General features: G+C 37.6%; 1 protein-coding gene across 5 annotated transcripts in view; it reads left to right on the top strand.

Moving 5' to 3' along the window:
* The window catches only part of Iqcm (IQ motif containing M), a 273,787-nt gene extending 252,067 nt beyond the window's left edge, over positions 1 to 21,720 (top strand). For all 5 annotated transcript variants that reach the window (XM_070022187.1, XM_070022183.1, XM_070022185.1 and 2 more), the window contains one exon: positions 21,309 to 21,720. In XM_070022187.1, coding sequence (XP_069878288.1) covers positions 21,309 to 21,406 — 98 coding nt within the window. In that variant the 3' untranslated portion in view covers positions 21,407 to 21,720. The remainder of the gene's footprint in view (positions 1 to 21,308) is intronic.
* The last annotated feature ends 271 nt before the right edge of the window (positions 21,721 to 21,991 follow it).

Genomic DNA, 21,991 nt, shown 5'->3' with positions numbered 1-21,991 from the left:
CTGAGAGGATAGATGAATAAAACAAAATCATGATCCTGCCAAGCAGAAGACCTCATCTGGTTCTCCCGTGTTTCCATCGCAAAGGTAGGCTGAATTGATGTCTTCGCTTGGTAATCCGATTGCTTTTGCTCTGCAAGCTATGAATGGACGCCTGCATTTCTCAGTGAAATACATCTCACTGTCTTCTCCACAGAAGGACACTTGGCTGTTCATTAGTTAATTCATATTTCCCCCATAAAATTGGCTATGGAAAGCCCTTGTGTATATTTATGTATATTTGTGTGTGTTTTTCTTTACTGCTCTTTGTTTCTTACCCACAGAGACTATGTTTGTAGGTACGCCGAACACTTTCTTATCGATGATAGCTGACAAGACTGCTTTTCTTTCATATCTGATTAGTCTTTCTTCCTTTAGCTTGCATCAACCACTAGACTTCTTGATTTTGTGCCTCTAGAAGCAGACTCTGCTCTCCCTGGAGCATTTCTTACATTCCCTTCTTCTGTATTCACACATTGGAACTTTTCAAACCTTCACTACTGTCTATGTATCCTGGTGGTTTTAGTAAAGTTTATTTGAATTTATTTTTTTTAAATAAGTTTTTTTTAACTGTGAAAATACTGTACAGAGGGGTTAAAAATCACATGAGCAAGGTAATGAGGACATTTCTTATCAAGCATTGTTTGAACTTATGTTTGAATTCCCAGAGTATCTTTTCATTTGATAAACAGTCAAGACCCCAGAAACCTTTGTTGTTGTTACTTTTTGTTCAATTTCCAGATGGTTAATATTTCCTAGTACAATGAGAAACAGATGTCATATGCTATACATTCAGAGTCTGCAGAGGTCTTACTGAGTCCATGCTTTTAGCAAGGTGTCAGTGGCTTCCGGTAATCCTAGCTACTTGGGAGGCTAAAATTGGGAGGCTAAAATTGGGAGGATAGTGGTTTGAGTTTATCCAGGGCAGAAAAATTCCTGAGATCCCTTCTCAACAAAGAACTGGGCCTGGTGACACATCTCTGTCATCCACACGAGGACAGGAAGACTCGTATGTGGACTGAGTCTAGGCAGAAAGCAAGACCTATCTCAAAACATAGGATCGGCGGCATGGCTCAGTGGTGAGAACACCAGCCTAGCAAATGTGAGGCTATGAGTTCAAAACTCCAGTGTGCCTCCCCCTCCCGCCACCCCCGCAAAGAATTTGCTAGTAGCCATTTGCGCTATGATGCTGGCAAGTTTTCTATGTTAATAGTGTTAATAGTAATGTACTCACTACCTTGTTCATGTAACTGTAACCCCTCTGTACTTCACCTTGACAATAAAATTAAAAAGTAAATAATTTTTTAAAAAATAAAAAAGAAATATGACAGGTGGAGAGCCTCAGATACATCTCAATAATGTTGCAGTTGTATTTTCATAGCTCTGCATTTGACCAGTGGCTCAAAGTATTTCAGAGAACAAAAATCTCTTCCCTGCTATCAAGAAAGGAGAGTTTTTTTGGGGATAGAAATACTAACAGAGTGCCCTAGCAAATATCAGGTGCTTAATAAATGCTTGCTGAATAATACTTACATTAAAATACTCATTTGAGCTGGGTGCTGGTGACTTACGTCTGTAATCCTAGCTACTCAGGAGGGTGACGGCTGAGGATCACAGTTCGAAGCCAGCCCAGGCAGGAAAGTCCCTGAATCTCATCTCCAATTAACCACCAGAAAGTTGGAAGTGGTGCTATGGCTCAAGTGGTAGAGTGCTAGCCTTGAGCTGAAGAGCTGAGGGACAGCAACCAGGCCCAGAGTTCAAGCCCCAAGACCAAAACCAACCAACCAAACAAAAAAACAAAACCCCCTCATTTGGCTGTTTGTCCATACCCAACTCAACTTCTTTTCTTCATCAGCACCATTTACTTCCTAAATAACTCATCTTTAATTCTGCTCGAATGTTGTGAATATTTAAAAATGAAAAATTGAAAATGTTTAATTACTTTCCCATAATATATTATCTGTGACATCAACTTACGTAATCGATATTTTACCTCTAATTGAATTCCCACACAGAAGGACATTATAAATGATGGTTTCCGCTCTCCATTTTATCTTCTGACTTCTGGAAGCTCTCTCCCTCTTTATCTGCCCCATCATCATCATTATCATCTGTATTTGATGAAGAGATTACACTCATCAATGGCACACATAGCCCTAGGTTGAGATAAAAGACCAGATCACAATTTCCCACTATTTCCCAAAGTAAAAAACTGGCCTAAAGTTTCAAAGGGGGGGGGTGGGTGGGACAAAAACAACAACAAAAAACAACAAGAGCTAGAGTTACTGAGGCTGAAAATTAGTCTGCCAATCCAGACCCTTAGAAAATTGTGATTACTCTCAGATTGAGGATCTTTACAATGGATAATTGAAGATTCTTTTAACTAAAACATTGTAAATGGCAAAACTAGGAGGAACCTATTTGGAATGCAGCCCTTGTTTTCAGGGATTTACTATTTTGAAAATGTTTGATAAATTTATAGCAGAAGAGAAAATACTTCTGCCAACTATGTAAGTGCTTTGGACTATAATTTGTATTCCTGCTGTTACAGGCAGAAACTTGTGCCAGAGTTGGGGGGGGGGAGTGGAGGGGGGTAGAAAGGAGGAAAAAGAAATTTTGCTTGGAAAGAAACCAGTAGTCTGAAAAGGTAGTTTTCATCTATAAATATCTCTCCTAAGGAGAACTGAACACCAGCTCTAATTCTCAAGAAATGAAATGCTTAAGATAATCAAAATATTTCATTCACTTAAAAATGCTTATGTGAATTGTATGCTGATGAGTTTTCAAATAAGAATGGCATCCTAGGATTATGATAAGTTATTTAATAAGTGAAGAATGTAAAACCTGGTCCATTTCCTCTATCATGGAATGCAGGTTCTGTGTGGAAATGGAAATCCAGGCTGAAGAGCTTGATCAACACCGTTGCTCATCTGTGTACTAGGTAGATCTCAACGAAGAGCCTGTGTTGCTTCATTTATAAAACACAGAAAGCTCCTCAAAAATTATGATATTAATCAAAAACATTTTTTGTGAAAATGTTATAGAAATTGGGAAGCATCATACAAATGAGGCCATACATTATTTAAAACAATTGCATGATGGCAGGATACTCCAATCAGAGAAAACTTGGTGAAACATCTCATTTAAACAAAATCAGCATTCTAACATTAATTGCTGCAGTATTCACAATTGCTAAGGCCTGGAAACAGGGTGAATGTCCACACACAGATCAATGAATGGAGACAATACTGATTATACAAAGTATGGCCTATTTTTCAGCCTTAATATCTGAGGAAATTCTGCTACCTAAGGCAACAAGCATACAATGGAAGGACATTATGCTAAGTGAAATAAAACAAAAAACTTATATGATTCTACTTACACTAGGTATCTCAAACAGTCAAATTCATAGAACAGAAGAGTGATGTTGAGGGATGAGGTGGAAATGAAGTGTTATGAATTAATTGGCATCAAGTTTCAGTCAAGCAAGGGTTCTAACCTCTGCATACATACTGTACAGTGCTGCACCTGCTGTCAGTGATAGTGCATTCTGCACTTAAAATTTCATTCAGTGGGCAAAGCTCATGTTAAGTGTTCTCACCACAATTTTTACAAAAGAATGGGGAGCTAGGCATCAGTGGTTTGTGCCTGTAATCCTAACAACTCAGGAAGCAAGACCTGAAGATGGAGGTTAAAGCCAGCCCAGGCAGGAAAGCCCATGAGATTCTTATTTCCAATGAACTACTAAAAAGCTGGGAATGGTACTAGGGCTCAAAGTGATAGGGTGCTAGCCTTGAGCACAAAAGCTTAGGGACAACACCCAGACCCTCAGTTCTGGCGCCAAAATAAAAGAGAATTATCAACTATACTCTGATATTTATTGAAAGAACAACAGGCTATCATTTTAAGTGAACTTATGAAACTATATCTCACACTTCCTTTTCCATTCCTTGTGTGTGTATACACCTATTTTTCCAAAACATGGAGTGATAAATAAGACACTGACATAATCACCTTTAGAGTTTAAGAAATTAAGGGAACTACAGCAATTTAATTCACTTAATAATTACTAACTCAATTGAACCCCTAGTATTCCTTCAACTTCCTATTTCAGTTTCAAAAATATTAATTATTAGGGATTGGAAAAACTTGGATGTACAAAGTAGAAATGATTGACTTGAAACGCTTGTCTTTCTTATCATTATTATTATAAATAACATAAAAGTTGAGAAAGGTCAACATGCTTTGTGCTAATTGTCTATTTGTTGTAAATGTGTGGTGGGGAATTTGATAATGGCCCAGTGGGGGAGGATGAAATCAGACTGAGAAGCAAAGCTAATTGGGGAAAAGTAAACTTTTGAGTTTTGCTTGTATAAAAATAAACTAGAAAAGATATCATGTGTTTTCAGAGATACCAAGGTTTTTATAAGATGCAACATGTCTAGTCATTTTCCCCTTCTGGGAATTGAAAACAGGTCTTAATATTAATTATAACAACTAACATTTGCATAGTATTTTACTGTTCCCAAAATACTTCTGTCTCCTGATAGACACGGTTGTCGGTAATTGAAATGAACTACTGAGAATAATTTTAGGTTTTCTCCCATTCTTTGGTGAGAAACAGATCCCTTCATGACAGGTAGTATGAATAATTCTCCAGAGGTCAAGGAGAGATGATATGTAACCACTAGGGATCTCTTTCAGTTTATGCTTTTCTATTTCCCAATATTTTGGTCATATAAAAGTGACTAAAACATTAAAACCAAGAATGCCCATGTAGGAACCATTCTCAAAAGAACACTTGTTAATTAGCTCTCAGGTCTGTTAATTCCCATACCGATTTTTTTTGCCAGTATAGTCAGAAATGTGATTTCTATAATAGACAGTAATCAATTACTTCAACGGTCATCTCTACCATTTTGTTTTAACGCACACTCACACACATGCATGCACACAAATGCACATGCCCTTGCGCTTCGGCATGCATGCACACGTGCATGTGCGTGCACACACACACACGCACACACACACACACACACACAAACACACTACCCTTTATTCTTTGGATTCCAAGGCAGGTTAGTCTTTTATTGCTGAAAAAGGGATTTTCTTCCTAGTCATCATGTGCTTCCTGGAGGAACGCATAATCAAAACAAATACTAGCTATGGATGTGTTTCTGTGTATTACATAGGTGACATCTTCTCCCATTTTTTTGGCCTCTTTAACACTCTTTGATTTCAGTGGAGTATCTTTAGCTATCCGTTTGTAGACCTGTATATCCTTACTATCACCTCAGCTAGAATTCAGTTGGTAAGCATTTCCTTCTAAAATTTTTTCTGTATCAGTAAAATTATAAGACGATTAAAAAAAAAAAGCTCATCTTAAGTCAGTGGAATGGTCCAAAGCAGGGTGATTATGCAAATTCTTTAGAAATGTGTAAGTTCCTTTCTCTGACATATATGAATGAATAATTAGGAAAAATTTCAAATCAGTTCTTTCTCAAAAGAATATTAGTTCACAAAGCTCTTGATGATAAACCATTTGGATTGATGCTTCCTACTTTGTGAAGTGCTTATGAGGGTGGAGGTCAGACCCCATGATCTTTGGGCTTTGTGTTTTCAAATGAGTTATAGCTGCATTTGTGTGAGGAGGGGCTGGCACCCCACTGCCAGAACTCCTACACTGCCAAGGTCCCAGGAACCCTTTGCAAGTGGGCCCTCACCTGCAGGAAGACCAAACAAAGTTACTGCTCTAGCACCATCAAGTATTCACAGAGCCCTTGTGACTAAGACAGCAAGCAGGTAAATAAATAAGACACAGCACAACAAACAAAACCAAAGCAGTGTTGAGAAACTAAGAAGAAAACAGACATTGAAAAAATACTTTTGCAAGATAAATCACTCCAAAAGAAAATGATGAAGTACACATAAAATACAAAAACAAATGGAAAAAAAGGGAACAAATTGCTACGACTCCTTTAGAAAGTACAATTCTGAAATGCTATTTTCAAAAACTGAAGATAGAAAATAAGGCAAATGATATTATCAAAGAAGTAGTGAAAAAATTCTCTCCTGCACAAATAGACCTTTAATGGAGCTGTCAAAAGATACACACCAAAGTACCATCCAAAAACTCACACTAGGAAAACAAAACATATAAAAGAAAATGGTTTTTTTTTTAATCTGAAAAATTGTTCTACCAATGATGAAAAGACAATAGAGAAATACCTTTGAGATCCTACCTCCTGACATAGACATTATTGTTTAGCTTTTTTTTCTTAGTATTCACTCTGATTATTTTTTTCTCAATCAAAAGTTGTTTAGAGCTGGGCGCTGATGGCTCACACCTGTAATCCTAGCTACTCAGGAGGCTGCGATCTGAGGATCAAGGTTCAAAGCCAGCCCAGGCAGGAAAATCCGTGAAACTTTTATCTCCAATAAACCACCAGAAAACCGGAAGTGGCATTGTAGTTCAAGTAGTAGAGTGCTAGCCTTGAGCTGAACTGCTGAGGGACAGTGCCAACGCCCAGAGTTCAGGCCCCACAATTGACCAAAAAAGAAAGAAAAAAAAAGTTGTTTAGAATTTTTAAACTGATTTATCTGCTCTTTCTTTTTTTAATATATATATTTTTATTGTAAGAGGTGTTACAGTTACATAAGTAAGGTAATGAGTCCATTTCCTATCTAGCATTGTTACCACTTCCTTTGTTTTTTCCCTACCATCCCTTCCCTCCCTACCTCCCCAACTCCTCCCTTCCCAACTCCCAAAGTTGTAAAGTCCATTTTCAACACAGTGTCTTGTACATCTCATTGCTACAATGGGTCAACCTGTATCCTTATTTCAGCATTTTGTCATTTCCCTTCCCCTCCCCAAGTTAGAAAAATGTATATACAAGATGCAGGACACCTACATCAAATACAGTGAAAACACGGGGAAGAACATACAAGAGAAACAAAAAAAATCACATAGTACAATTTAAATACATTAAAAACAACAGCAAGAAAGATAAAACCTCTTTGTCCTTATCTTGAAGTTCATTTTGCTTAGTATCATTTTATATGGTCATATACATAGCTTTGATCTTTTCTGTTTGTTCTAGACATATACTAGTTATATCTCACACTCTCTTTTGGTAATCATTCTTTTTTCCCCCCCCAGAAAAACATCCTTTACAAATTGTTACAGTGAGTATTGAAAGTAAATATTTCTTTCGGTTCTTTGGCTAAAATTACCTTTATGGTTTTTTGTCTAGATTTAAATAATATCTAATTCTTGTTCTATTGTCATCTCTTCTCAGTACCATATAAACATTGCCTTTTTATCCTAAGTATCTCATTTGGTCCTTTAAAAAATCATTTTATTATTAGCTCCCTACAACTTAATTAAAAGATGATCAAAGCTGTTTGTGTGTGTGTGTGTGTGTGTGTGTGTGTGTGTGTGTGTGTGTGTGTGTGTGTTTCTTGTTTGACATTCCAGATTCTTTTTTTTTTTTTTTTCCTGTCCTGGGGCCTGAACTCTGGGTCTGGGCGCTGCCCCTCAGCACTTCAGCTTAAGGCTAGTGCACTACCACTTGAGCCACAGCGCCACTTCCGGCTTTTTCTGCTTATGTAGTTGAGGAATCGAATCCAGGGCCTCATGAATGCTAGACAAGCACTCTACCGCTGAGCCACCTTCCCAGCCCCGACATTCCAGATTCTTGAATTTCTATTTTCAGTGTGTTCTTATCAATTGTTACCTACTGTTGTTTGGAATAGTCCTCCTCCTATCGATTCTATTTAAAAGGTATAAACCACTTACTCTTTCTTCAGTTAGCTTTCATTTTTTACCTATGCCACATACTTTTGAATGTTCAACTCATGCTTAGACTTCACTTATTTTTATTTAACCATTTTTCTTGCTGTTCAGTCAAATGAAAGTTCAGACTTTAATTTGTGATATTTCTGATCTCTAGAAGTGCAGTCCTTTTTCATGTCACCTGATATCTTAACAGAATCTCATTCCTTGCTCATGGAATCAAATCTTCACTGTACTGATGTGCTTTCACTGATGGCTGCCTGTTTCCTGGGGTATTGTTTTAATTTTGAATTATAAACTTGCACAATCTTTAGGAATGAGTCGTGGCATTTTCTTCCAGGTTTCTGAGACCCTCTCACCTCACTATGAGACAACTATCAATTTAGTTGATGAGGATTCATAGAGCTAGTGTACATTCTAAACTTGAATCTCTAAGGTAAAGACAAAGGTAGTCATATTCTTACTGAAGCTTCATAAATGTGTTGCTTAGTTACCCAATCATGTCAGGCATGTTTCTGTGTCATTTCTTTTCTCCATGGGCAGGTGTTTTTTTTTTTCTAGTTTATTCTTTCAGTGAGGGTTGTAACCTTCATGAACTACATGGAAATAGTAGTTCTGACTGCTTCCCTAATATTAGCTCTAGGTTGTATCCTGCCCTCTGTTCACAACTGTGGATATTGGTTAGAGATGACAGAAATTATCAATAAACCCTGGGTCACTGGCTTTACTTAGAGCATTACTATCCACTTTTTATTCCTACTTAATTTCCTTATGATCACTTTAAAAGATATGAGTATCCTTTAAGGTAGCTAATTATTTTGTGATCACTTCTTAACTGTTTAAATTTTTCATAGTTTTCCTTACTATTTATTTTATATATATCAACAATGCACTCCACGGATTCATTTAGATTGCAGTGGTATTTTGAATTGATATATCAAATCGATTGTTTTAAGGAATCCTTTTTGAAGCATAAAGGTTGAATTAAACTGTAATGTCCTATTTTTGAGACATTAGCTTATTTACACCATCCTTTCAACAAGAATTATTTCACTGAGAACTACAAGCTTTAGACATGTACTAAAACCTCATTAATTTTGATTAATTGAAGCTTTAGTTATGCGATAAAACCTCATTAATTTTGCTTAATTAGTAGAAAGTAGTCTAGGTCAACAAAAAACATGGATAGAATCTCTTACAGCATTTCAGAGTCACTGCTTTTATGTTAGTAAAACAAGCCAATAGCTATCAATATTGCCAAGATGAATACCTGCCAGGTACCTACAAGATATAGCTGTAGATACGCAGAGCCCTACTCTGCAAGAAGGAGAAATAGACAGCCTGAGTCTTCATCCACCATTTTCAGTAATGGGCATAACAAGGAGGCAGAAGATCCGGAAGGAAATGGGGAATGTAAACAACACTGTGAAGGGAGTAAACATTGTAGGATCCCCAGAACACAAGAACCCAGTGGGGCAGGGCACTTATTCTTCTCAAGAACATATGGAACCTTCTCCAGGATGCAACATATGCCAGGCCATAAAACACGCCTCGGTAAACTTACAAATATTGAAATTATACAAAATATGTTCTTGGACCGTGATGTAATTAAACTAGAAATCAGCATCAAGCAAATTTGGGAAATTTACACTAGTATGTGGAAAAATAAACAACAGCCTTCTAAGGAGCTAGTGAATCAAAGAGGAAATCAAATGAACTTTTGAAACTCACTTAAGACAAATGGAAACAAAAGCAGCATACGGAAACCTGTAAAATGCAAGTGAGCAGCGCAGATGAAATATTTGCTCTCTAAATGGATGTACTGAAAGTTAGGAAGGATTACAAAACCTTTACCTGCCCTACCATAAGAATCTAGCCACAGAAGAACAAACTACACCATAACCAAGAATGAAGTAATAAAGATTAGAGAGGAAATAAATGACCTAAAGAATAGAAAAACAAGAGAGAGAAAAACTCCCCCAAAACTGGTTCCTCGAAAATATCAACAAAAGCTGCAAATCACACACTAGGCTGAGAAAAGTGAGAGAGAAAGGGAGAAGAAGAAGAAAAGAAGGAAGGGGAAAAGAGAGAGAGGTGAGTGGGGGGGTTGGGACTCAAACAGATAAATTCAGGAATCAAGTAACCATCATTACTGACTTTAGAGAAATAAAAGGTTAGAGAATACCACCAACAAGCATGTATTTTGAAGTTATTAACGGAAATAAATGAACAGGTCTCTAGAAACACACAACGTATTGAAGCTGACACAAAAGCAATAGAAAACAGGAACTGTCCAGAACAAGTAGTGAGATTGAACTGGTAATGAAAACCTTTCTCACAAAGCAAACTCCTGTCACAAAGCCTTCGTTATTAGATTTTGCCAAATATCATTGCAAGAATTTGTATCAGTATATTAGCATTAGCTTTTTGTCAAATATCAATATGAGAATTTATATCAATATATTATTATTATTAGATTTTGACCAAATATTAATATAAGATTGATACCAACTCTTATGAAACTCAATTTGATTGCATTGATCTACATGTGTTTTGTCATGCAGTGTCACGTGACATTGATTACTGTTGTTGTATAGTTGTTTTCAAATCAATTGTAGTAAACAATTCTCGACTTGTTCTCTGATCCCAGTTCTTCTCTGCTAACCAACACCAAACAAATAGGTCACAAGGAAATCAAACTACAGCCCAATATTCCTTATGCATATGGATGTTAAAAAAAACACCCTCAGCAAAATACTTTCAAAGTGAATCCAGCACAAATTAGAGAAAGATTTTATATGATGATCAAGTGGGGTTTAGCCCATTAATGAAAAATTTACCTAACACACAAAAATCAATCAGGGAGAATGCTAATAGGGGTGACTTTGATCAAGATGCACTATATTCATAAACTGTTTGTTGAATGCCAACTCATTTGTACAACTACTTATAGATAATAAATTATTAAAAAACTTTCTCTAGAGCAATAAAATCTTCTACCAAAAGTGAAAATGAAAACAGTACTACAAATAATATTGATAGAAGAATAGGTAAGACCACAATTATCTCAGGTAGAAAAATCAAGGGATAAAATGCAACCACGCTTCATGATAAAAACTAGAAATGTAAGGAAACACTTTAAAGCTTATCTGTGAGAAACTCAAGTTAAAATAATGTAACATCCATTGACTTATAACTGGTTAAAGGTAATATACATGTAATGGACTATTATTCAGCAATAAATGCAATACTGATGTATGATTCAACATGATTAGACACTAAAAATAGGCTAAGTGAATGAACTGGGTCACAGAAGGTGACACATAAAATTCCATTGATGTGAAATGTCCACATGGGAAAATTCATAGATAGACCTTGTGCTAAGGATTGTTGAAGACTAGTGAAGATGTGTAGCTGGGAATGACTGCTAGTGGGTGGATTTGGGGGAGAGTATTCCAAATGTTCTAAAACTCCATTGTGATGATTGCACAACTCTGAATATCCTAAAAGGTGCTCTGGATGGTGCACGTTAAAGAAGCGAAACTTCCTAATATATGAAGTGCATTAATGAAATGATTCAAAGGAAAAAGGAGCCAATGTTGTATGCCTGTAATTCTAGCTACTCAGGAGGCACAGATAAGGAGGTTAGCAGTTTGAGGCTTAACCAATGCAAAAAAAAAAAAAGCAAAAGACCCCATTTTCACAGAAAATGCAAACTGTAAAGTTACAGTGATAATAGATTACAATGTATGAAATCATACTCCTCACCTAATTTTATAGAAGGTAGACCATTAACCAAGCCATTTCTGCAGAATCTTCTAAGTGTTACTAATTTGATTTCTTTGAAAATGGAGGGGAGACTACTATGATTTTTTTTTTTGTCAGTTGTAGGGCTTGAACTCTGGGCCTGGGCACTGTCCCTCAACTCTCCAGCTCAAGGCTAGTGCTCTACTACTTGAGCCACAGCACCACTCCTGGTTTTCTGGTGGTGTATTGGAGATAAGAGTCTCATAAGACTTTCCTGCCCAGGCTGGCTTTGAATCAGGATCCTCAGATCTCAGCCTCCTAGTAGCTAGGATTATAGGTGTGAGCCACCAGTGCCTGGCTATGAATTTGTAATAGGTATTCCTATGGACTCAGAGAACTGTAAAGATCTTGGAACCTGAATTAAGAGGATAAACAGAGGGAATACAAGGAACCCAGCTCAGTCAATAACAGTAACTCAAATATATTTATTGAGCACTTAGTATTATAGTCTAGGCAGGCTTTTAAGTGCTAAATTAACGCATAGCAAAGGTGGTTGATAATTGTAGTTTGAACTCTGGTAGCCGTAGAGATGAGAAACATGGACTAATTTGAAAGGTATTGCTGGGGTAAAATGCCCAAGAATGGATTTTGGTAATTTTGGTGATTTTGGTGATTTTGGTAGTCAAGTTGTCTGATGTTTTGTACTTGAGACACAGGATAAACTATATAGAGAGTAAAGAAGACCAGATTGGTGAAGACAAGTCATAAGGTGCATTTTGATTGCGCTGGCATGTGATAGATTTATCCAATTAGACTGTCAGTTCGGCATCCTGAAAAGTAAGGCCTGGCTTCGACGACTCTCAGAGATAAATTTGTAATGGCCAAATCAATAGGAAAATGGCTGACTTTACTCGTAACTTTCTTCTTCATGTTTCTTGTTTCTTTTTGTGAGCTCTGACCGTCATCCCCTGGCGCTCTGCAAGGGCTGGCAATGCCCGCGTTCTCTTCACCATGTCCTCAGTTTCTCCCCCTGCTCCATTACGAGGTCTAGGAGGGACAAAGCCTTCCTTTGGCAACACTGCACAGACTTCGTATGCATTAACTGTAGAGACACATGAAGGAATGACTGAGTTAGAGTAAGACCATTTATCAGTGAAGCCTAGAATGTAGCTAATGCCGTAACTGACAGGTTCCTGTGGTATCCTTCTGGAACTGACTTTTAGCATGAATGTCTGAGAGACCCCAACCCTTACCTCTCTCTATCCAACTACCCCCACATATATAGTAAATAAAATGGAAGACCTCCGATATGGATAATGAAAAAAACGTAAGCATGCGTACATGTTTTTATTCGTATTGGAGCTAAATGACCAATAGATAGGATTTGAAATATATCACAGGAACCAAAACAAACCAACAAACCGAACTCTTTAGAAGTACTTGGTGCTTGCTATTTATCCAAGTGACAAGTAATTGTGTCAGGGATGAGAAACTTTTCCTTTATTTTCTTATGCTGAATGGCTGATAAACTATTCTTTCAAATCCAATACTAAAACTGGTGGCTGAGTGTATTAACATCTCTGAAATCAGTTGATCTGTGTGTGATATGAGTTTTTAAAAGCCAATTCTTTGAATATGCTCCAATCACAGCACTGGATCCATGTGGTGTAAAATTCATATTATCCTGGGAGAGTCATTGAGAGAATCACTATTCAAACACTGCTTAATGACTAAAAAAACAAAACAAAACACTCCAAGTTCCATAGATTGACGAGCAAGTCAAAATGGATCCATGAAGTGTTTTGTTCCAGTTTGTTACTGGCTACATCATTCCTAAAATGTCTCTGTGTAGCACTGGGAGAAATTGCTGATGTACCTGGACTCCAGCATTCTAGATGCGGGAACCAAAAGTTCAATAGAGACATGATCAGTCTTGCTATTCCAGAACTCCCTCTCCACAGGGAGGGGACACCTCACACTTTTAATGTTCTATTGTCTCCTTGAAATCTATTTGCATGTATTTCAGAATGTCTGGTGCTTCTATACATGTTTCTGCTCATAGATATTGTAATCAGTAATGTTGAAATAAGACTACAATCAAAATTTGAGCTCTCAGTTTTGCACTGTGGATCTGAACTGGCTGCACGATTAGCAAAATGGATGAGCTTTTATGTGTGCCATTATTCCAACTGAGGTTTCAGAGCTCCAGGGAGATTCTGCCACTGGTATCCCTGAAACTTAATATGAGCAGTATCGCAGAAAACAGTCACGGAATAGGGCCTTGATGGTTGGTTCATTAGCATCCAGAGCAAGTTTTGCAAGGGATTATTCCCTTCTATTCAGCTGGAGGTTTTTCCTTTCTTCTTCCTGACATTGTGTTTTCATCTGAGAAGATTACAGTGAGTGATCAGATGCCAGAGAGAGCTTTCTAGCTAAGTTGTGTACGAAAAAAAAATAGTGACCTGGGAAAGTACCCATTCTGCGACTAAAAAACACTTTAGAGTAGAAATTAGAATTATAATATATGCCACAGTGTCATATTAAAAACTGGGACCCAAAGCCAACTTCATTATAATCCGTTTACCCGGCATCCATGGAAACAACTTTTTCACTGACTAAATTACTATACATCTCCGAATTTTGGAAGAGAGACCGACACAGATGCAGCATCTAAATAGAACAAAGCAGAGTAAAGACTTGGCAATCTTCCAGTGAATTAGGGCAGTGGAGACAAATAGTTTGTGCAGTAGCCACATCCCCCAATGGCACCCAACAATCGTTTATCATATGATTCGTTCAACTTTTTGGTATATATCAGGCTGCATTCTAGAAATAGTTGTGGTATACATAGTTGTCAGCTGTGAGTTTGCATTCTAGCAACACGCACACACGCACACACACACACACACACACACACACACACACACACACACACACAAGAAAAAAATAGAGGTGAATGCAGTATGAGAGTCCTGGGCTGGAGGCTGTAACCCATCATCCTTTTGAAGAAGACATTCAACCAAATCATAGCAAATGGCCCTGGAACCCCTTGCTCAGCAGGGGACATTGGAGGGCTCAGTAGTGGAGCACTTACACCAGGGTATTGCTGCCTTCGAGTCCCCGTAGCACCACCACCACCAAAATAAATGGCCAATGTCCTTTGCCTGAACAATAGAAGAGATTATTGAGTTGAAAAAGGAGGAGAAGTGTGAGAGGAAGCAGTTTTGGAGATAAGTCCAAAGTTTAGATCTCAACGCATGTGGAATTTGAAAGGTCTACACATTTAAGCAGACATTGCAGGAGATCCATTAGACTCCAAGTCCAGATGTGAATGAGAGTACTTTCTCTCAGCTGAATCTTTGCCTTTGAGATTTACTCGTCTATTTTTTCCTGTATTTTATGGGTTTTAATTTTTTTCATCTTCCAGGAGTTGTAGAGCAGTCTCTGTTCAGTGGGTGAATACAATTCATCTCGAGCAATGTCACCCCTTTATCCTCCTCCCTACCTCTCTCAACCCTACCCATTGCCTCAAGTTACCAGGTTCCATGTACACATCTGTACATTGAGTATTGTAACTCAGATAGATTCGTAAAAGCATCATTAAGAAGAATGTGCATGCAAAAAGAGCTTTTCAGAGCATACAGGGCAAGGAGAAGATAGAAGAGAATAAAAAGCTCAGAATAGAAGCCTGATCAGAGAAAGAAGAAGCGCATTGGAAGACTGAAGAGTGGTCACTAAGGTAGTGGGAAACTGGAGCTGATTTGACTGGAAATCCTGCGAATAGCAATCTATGTGAGACTGGGAAAGAGGAAGGGATTGAGACCTTTCCGGGCCTTATGGATAATGTTCAGAAACTTATCATAAACTAGCAGTTGCTTTACATCTTGGATTAAAAAGCTTATGTTACAAAGATTTCAGTGTGTCTTAACTAGTTTTAGCATATGAACAAAATTTAGTTTCTTTATGAAGGTAAATTGGTTCAGTCCTTTGTGTTAGCTAATGTGCCAAAATGGAAGAAGAAGAAGAACAAGGAGGAGGAGGAGGAGGAGGAGGAGGAGGAGGAGGAGGAGGAGGAGGAGGAGGAGGAGGAGGAGGAGGAGGAGGAGGAGGAGGAGGACGAGGACGAGGACGAGGACGAGGACGAGGACAAGGAGGAGGAGGAGGACGAGGATGAGGAGGAGGAGGGTATAAGTAGATGGATGAAAGTAATGATTTGTTGTTTACTTTTTGTATTCTGGGAGAAAGAAAAGATTATAACATATTTTTTATCAACTTTAATTAGACCCAGAAACTTTAATGTGACCAAGTAATTCATTAAAAACCAGACTGATGTAATTTAGTGTAAATAGTGCCATTACTATAATAGATTGGAAAAAAGTTATTTTTGTTTTTGCATTTTTTTCCTATTTTGCTTTCCCTTCCTTTAAAGTAAACACAACCCAAAAGTCTAAATTAGGGACTTCTATAAGCCATAGGAGCTTTGAAGCCTTTCTAGAAAGCCCAAAGATTTTGTTGTGTTTTCTACAACAGATCAGACTTCAGTGGGAGGTAAAAATGCGTAGCAAGAAATGAACCCACAAAATAGAGAGAGCTATTTTCTGTGGCAGAGCAATGCATTTCTTATCTCTCTCGCCACATAAATATTAATCTGGCTTCCTGTGAAAGTCAGAGAAAGATTTAAGAAAACCGAAGGGCTGGCATGTGCCATTTGTGGCAATGTGGAGGGCTTTGGGCTGCGCTGGTCATTTGTCACTGTGCATTGTGGTCTCAGCTGGGCAGGGCTGGCAGTCGCTCGGCAGGCTATTGTTTATTGAGAAAGCTAATATTAGGAGTAGATGTGATAAGAATTGCCTTTAAAGAAACTAATTGAATGCTATCTCGTGTTTGGCACAAGCATCATGTTTTTCTGTGGTTTATGGTGTGAGAGTTCTTTATTCACTCTCTCTCTTTTTTGGTATAAAATCCATTATTTAAAATTTGAGGAGAGGGGGAGAGCATGTGAGGAGCTTTGTGTATCAGGCTGATCCTCAGTGATAGCCTTTCTTCTCTACTACTTGCTGCGAACATGACAGATCAACAGAAAATAGTGGAATGGGACTCGTCATCCTAGGGTTCACCTGAAACTCTTTGCAAATTTTTACCTGGGACAGAGCAAAGTTACAATGTATGAGACCATCGTCAAGGCTGAGGTGGTGATATCGCTACTAAGTCATGCTCTTTCTAATCTTTTATCTTTTAGTTGATTACTCTTATCTAGAGGTTATAAAACTCTCCCAAAGAAAAACAAACCATGGACAAATACAGGATAAATACGTTAAGTAAAATATACCTTGTAGCATCTTGATTTTCATTGTATAATGCACTTAGGTTCTTAGCATGTTTAGAAAATTTGCAAATTCCAAATACAAAAATATCCCCCTGCTAGTGTGATCAGTAAACTGGAGTAGAGATGTGGTAATTTCAGTAAATGGTAATTTGTTAAGTTTAAGAAACCTTGCACTATCAAATTGTGTTTTTGAAGAAATTCTATACGCCGTCTAAATGCTGACACACATGAGCTTGCTGAACTAGATCACAGTATGCAGGAAAGTCACAACTGGCCGCAAGGAAGTAGCAATGGGTTAAATTTATATTTGCCTAAAAGGTCCGGAAAGAAATAAGACTGCAAGAGGTATCTGTCTGTTCTGTGGAACATACCATAAAGCAACTGATGTTGAAAATATAACCGGAAGCGGTGCTGTGGCCCAAGTGGTAGAGCGCTCGCCTTGAGCTGAAGAGCTGAGGGACAGCGCCCAGACCCAGAGTTCAGGCCCCACGACTGACAAAAAAAAAAAAAAAAAAGAAAGAAAGAAAATATAAGCCAAGAGTGGAATTGTTCACTTAGTTTTTGTTTTTATTTTCACTTTTACAGAAATCCCTTCCTTCCTTCCTTCTTGCTTTTGGGTACTAGGTTTTGATTTCAGGACTTCACACTTGCTAAATGGATGCTCAGCCACTTGAACCATGCCTCTAGCCCTATAGAAGCAAAAAGCAGGAGCTAACCAACTTGAGGTGTTGGAGATTTTCTCCATTATTCTCTAGTTCAGCCATTGTGTTCTGGGACTTGGACGGAGCTGTGATTCCTCTGCCTCCTCCCTCTATGTGCAGGAAAGAGGACGAGAGTGGAAGAATCAGATGGCCTGTAGGCGCCCAGCTATGTAGTAGCACAAACACCAGCTGAACGTATTTTTGGTCAGGTACAAGGAAACAAATGGCTGTTGGTTTCCCCAAATGTTGTTTACCCTTCTCATATTCTTCTCAACAACCATCATGTATAAATATGTATGGTATTTATTTAAGTGTGCAGCTGAGTACAAACTGAGCAAGGTGCTCTGATACCAGTCTTTATTCCCCTCTCTGGTGTGAAATTACTGAGCTCTTTAACGGAATGGATTTGAGAGTACCACAATGACTAATCCTAAATGAAAATTTGGTTAAAAGAATATTCAGAGTCAGAGGAGGGGAGGGGGGGAAGAGAGGGAGAGAGAGAGAGAGAGAGAGAGAGCGAGAGCGAGAGAGAGAGAGAGAGATAGGGAGGGAGGGAGGGAAGGAGGGAGGGAGGGAGGGAGGGAGGGAGAGGGAGAGACAGGGAGAGAGAGGAGAAGAGATCTTAATATTTAAGCTTAATTTTGACTTGGAAGATAGTCATTTATGTCAACTGATGAGTTTATAATTACTTTTAAAATTATCTTTGAATTTGATAGATAATCTAGCATGATAGTTAATGATAAGTACTTAAATAGATTTTCTGTGTGTGCACTGAATATGTGATAACTTGGGAGAATATAGCAGAGGCTGTTCACCTCATGAAGGACAGGAAGTCTAGAGGGAAGACAGGATCAGAGACCCGCAATAACCTTCAAAGGTCTCCCTCCAGCAGCCTACAGCCTTCAGGTCCTTGCTACCTTCAGCAATGGCCTGCCACAGGGGGCTGAAAGTAAATCATCTCCGCTGGATAAATAACAAAGAAAAAATGTACAACTAGTATATATTCTGTTCTTGAGGTTTTAAATTCTGCTTCTCTGACATATTTTAAAGGCTCTGGTCAAAACTGCCTTCCTCTAGTGACTTTTTTTTTCATTCATTCTTATTAAACCTCAGATATGATGGATCATTGGGCCAACCAAGCATCATAAACTGGAACACTAACTAACTAAAGAAACACTAGAAATATTATTTATTCTTCCCTGCTTTGAAGATTTTTCTTTCTTTGGCCCCTTCCCTTCTTCCTTCTGGCTTTCTCCTCTCCCTCTCTGCCTTTCTCCCTTCCTCCTGTCTTCATTCCCTCCCTAACTTGCACTCTTTGTGATGAGGTCACCTTGCAGGGCCCCTGGCCTCAGTGGTGCTCTCAGGTGTGAACCCTACATTTTTATTTCCTGTCTCCACTCCTCTTGAAAAGGCTGTGGTTCAAACATCTAGAGCTTAACAGAAAAGACTGGACTGGAAAACACTAGCTTTGGCACACAAGCATCTGTGAAGGTTACTGCTTGCCTTTTGCTTCCAGCCTCTGCGTTTTCTTCCTTCTCTGCCAGCTTAGCAATGAAGTTAAAACACTTTTAAAATATTCCATTCAGGATCTGAGTTCTTTTAATCAAAGATATTATTTTCTGAATCTCCTCTGCCATATGGAAGAAATGAAGGTCAAGGAGATAGACTTTGAAAGATGAAAAATATTGTGTACTTACGTTGCTATCTTTCCGAAAGATGAAGTGATGTTTTTCTTGAATGCTTTTGACATACCAGCAATTTGTTAATGAAGTAAGCAATTGTTATTATATCATAGTGTAGGTAATAATACAGAAAGTATTTTCACTATTTGCTATGTCAGATACATATCCTTTTTAAAAATTAATTTACTTTGTTGTTATTATGGAAGTGATATATGGAGGGATTACAATCACATGAGTCAGATAATGAGTCCATTTCCTTTTGTACAGTGTCTTACATTCTCTTACTTCTGTTCCAGTCCCTCTCTCCTGTCCCCGTCCACCAGTTGTATAGTTCATGTTCCTTAATGTCCAAAGAGCTCCACTGCTGAACTTTTTCACCCTTTGTCCCTTGAGTTCTGTATCCTCCACACAACCCTCCCAAAGATATATACACGAATACACTGCACTTACAGTAAAGGAGACAGAATCATCAAAAACTACACACCAAAGTCTTGTTTCCATATCTTGAAGTTTGTTTCAGTACGTGTATTATTTTATATAAACATGAAGAAGCACTTAGGCATTGTGCCTTTGGGTTTCTCTCCAAAGAGTATCCTCTTTTAGCTTGAATGTGTGTAAGTATCTAGAATCCTGTATAATTTGTCATAGCCCAGTGAAGTTTAGATCTAACTTCCCCGTATCAGAGAGAACATGTGCCGTTTGTCTCTCTGAGCTTGGTGTATCCTTTTTAATCAATAGACTTTATTAGCGTCATTTTGGCTTACAAAAGTGTTGATTGGAAAGTACATCATGTTCCCATACACCCCCTACATTTCCCTATTTTTAATACCTTGCATATTTGATTCAACTGAGGAAACAGTACCAATGAGATATTATTACCCATATGTCTTTTGATCCATATTGTTGGATCCTTTCAACAACTGGACAAGATAGATGCTAAGTTCATTCCAGAAATAAATACCCAATGCACACAGTCTATCTTCACTCCCTGACTATTGTTTGCCGCACTGTGATGAACAGTGGAAGTGCAGATGTCTCTATGAGGTGGCCTGTCCATTTCATTTCATTTTTTGAGGACAAGGAGGATGGCTGAGTCTGTGGTATTTCCAATTTCATTTGTAATACTCCCACCAACATGGTGACAGCTTTCACTCATCTCCACACTCTCACCAATATTTTCGATATTAGCCATCCATGCTTACAGGTAAGTGAAGATAATTCCCTAGCAAATTTGGTACTTGCATGACGAATGCGGTTGAGCTCATGTTTATTTTATAAACCTGCTTTCCCTTTGTTCTTCATTTTTAATTTTTATATTTTAAAGTGATTCTTACATGGAGCCTTTGTTAATGCTACCTAATTTAATTTTGTTGTTATAAGGCATTTTTCTTTCTTTCATGATGATGAAGTATGCATGAACATAACTGTATTCCATTTCTTACATTACATCAAGTCACGTGTTTCCATTCGGCATGGAGACTGCCATTTTATATCAGTTGATTATGTTTCTATTCAACAACTATAGAACTTGACTAGCAAATATAAAGACTATCTTGTCTTCAAAATGCTGTATATAATGGTAGCCACAGTAAATGTATGACTTCTGTTTTTTTAATTAAAAAATTTTATAGATAAAGGGATCAAATACAAGCAGTTGATACAAATAATGGTTCACATTGATTCAAATATCAATATCAGAATGGTGGATAATTTCAATACTGTCCTTCTTATGATCAAACATATGTTGCATCTGACTTACTTCAAGCATTCTGTGTGTCAATGGGATCCAGTTCCTATCATCTCTTCCCTCAACATTTTGATCCAAAAATAATTTTAATTGAGTGTCTTGGCATGATATAAAAGGTAATTCAATGAATGAATACAGTGTCAATTCCAATTGTTAGCATGTCATAGAACAGCCACAAATTTGTACTGTATTCTACAGTTTTTAAAAACACAATGCATTTCTATTATACTAATTGACTAATTCTTAATGTAAATATATATTTTTTGTATTCTAGTGAGTGGACATCCAATACTCAAAAGAGCTAACATCCGGGTTGTTGGAAAGTTGGTGGCAAAATCCATAAGAGAAAGGAAACTGAAACAACAATATTAGAAATCAAAAGAAGTTAAATAAGATTTCAAAACAAGATAATGCAAGATTGATCCTTTTTATAGTTGAATCTATATACCCACACATACAGATTAATAGTGGATATGGATGAGTTGGAAATGAACAAGGAAAAAAACCTGAATAGGAACAAGAAGACTTTGACAAGTTATTCCATAATTTCTGAATATCTTTGGATGAACACCACTCATTTTATCTTTTTCAAAAACCATCTGCTTTATCATAATGAAGTGAACTCACACAGTGGCAATACTACTTTCACTAGACTGAAATTTTTGGCTGTATTACCAATAAAGGCTATTAACATTACAATTTTTATTTAAAAAAACTCATGATTTGGGTGTAAAACACTATTGGAATCATAGTTTTTACTCATTAAAATGATAATATTATAATGTTTTGCTGAAATAATATATGTCTGTTTCTTTGTTGTTGTTTTTTCCAGACTCTCTTTCATCACGTAAATTCTTTGGGAAATGGCTTCTGAAAAAAATGCTTTATGTTATTTTTTAGCACAGTCTTATTGGACACATCACATGTTGTCATGTGAAAAATGCAATTATATATTAT

Source organism: Dipodomys merriami, unplaced genomic scaffold (genome assembly GCF_024711535.1).
Source record: "Dipodomys merriami isolate MVZ:Mamm:240054 unplaced genomic scaffold, mDipMer1.0.p SCAF_15, whole genome shotgun sequence".
In the NCBI taxonomy this organism is placed as follows: Eukaryota; Metazoa; Chordata; class Mammalia; order Rodentia; family Heteromyidae; genus Dipodomys; species Dipodomys merriami.
This window is presented reverse-complemented; position numbering and strand designations above follow the sequence as displayed.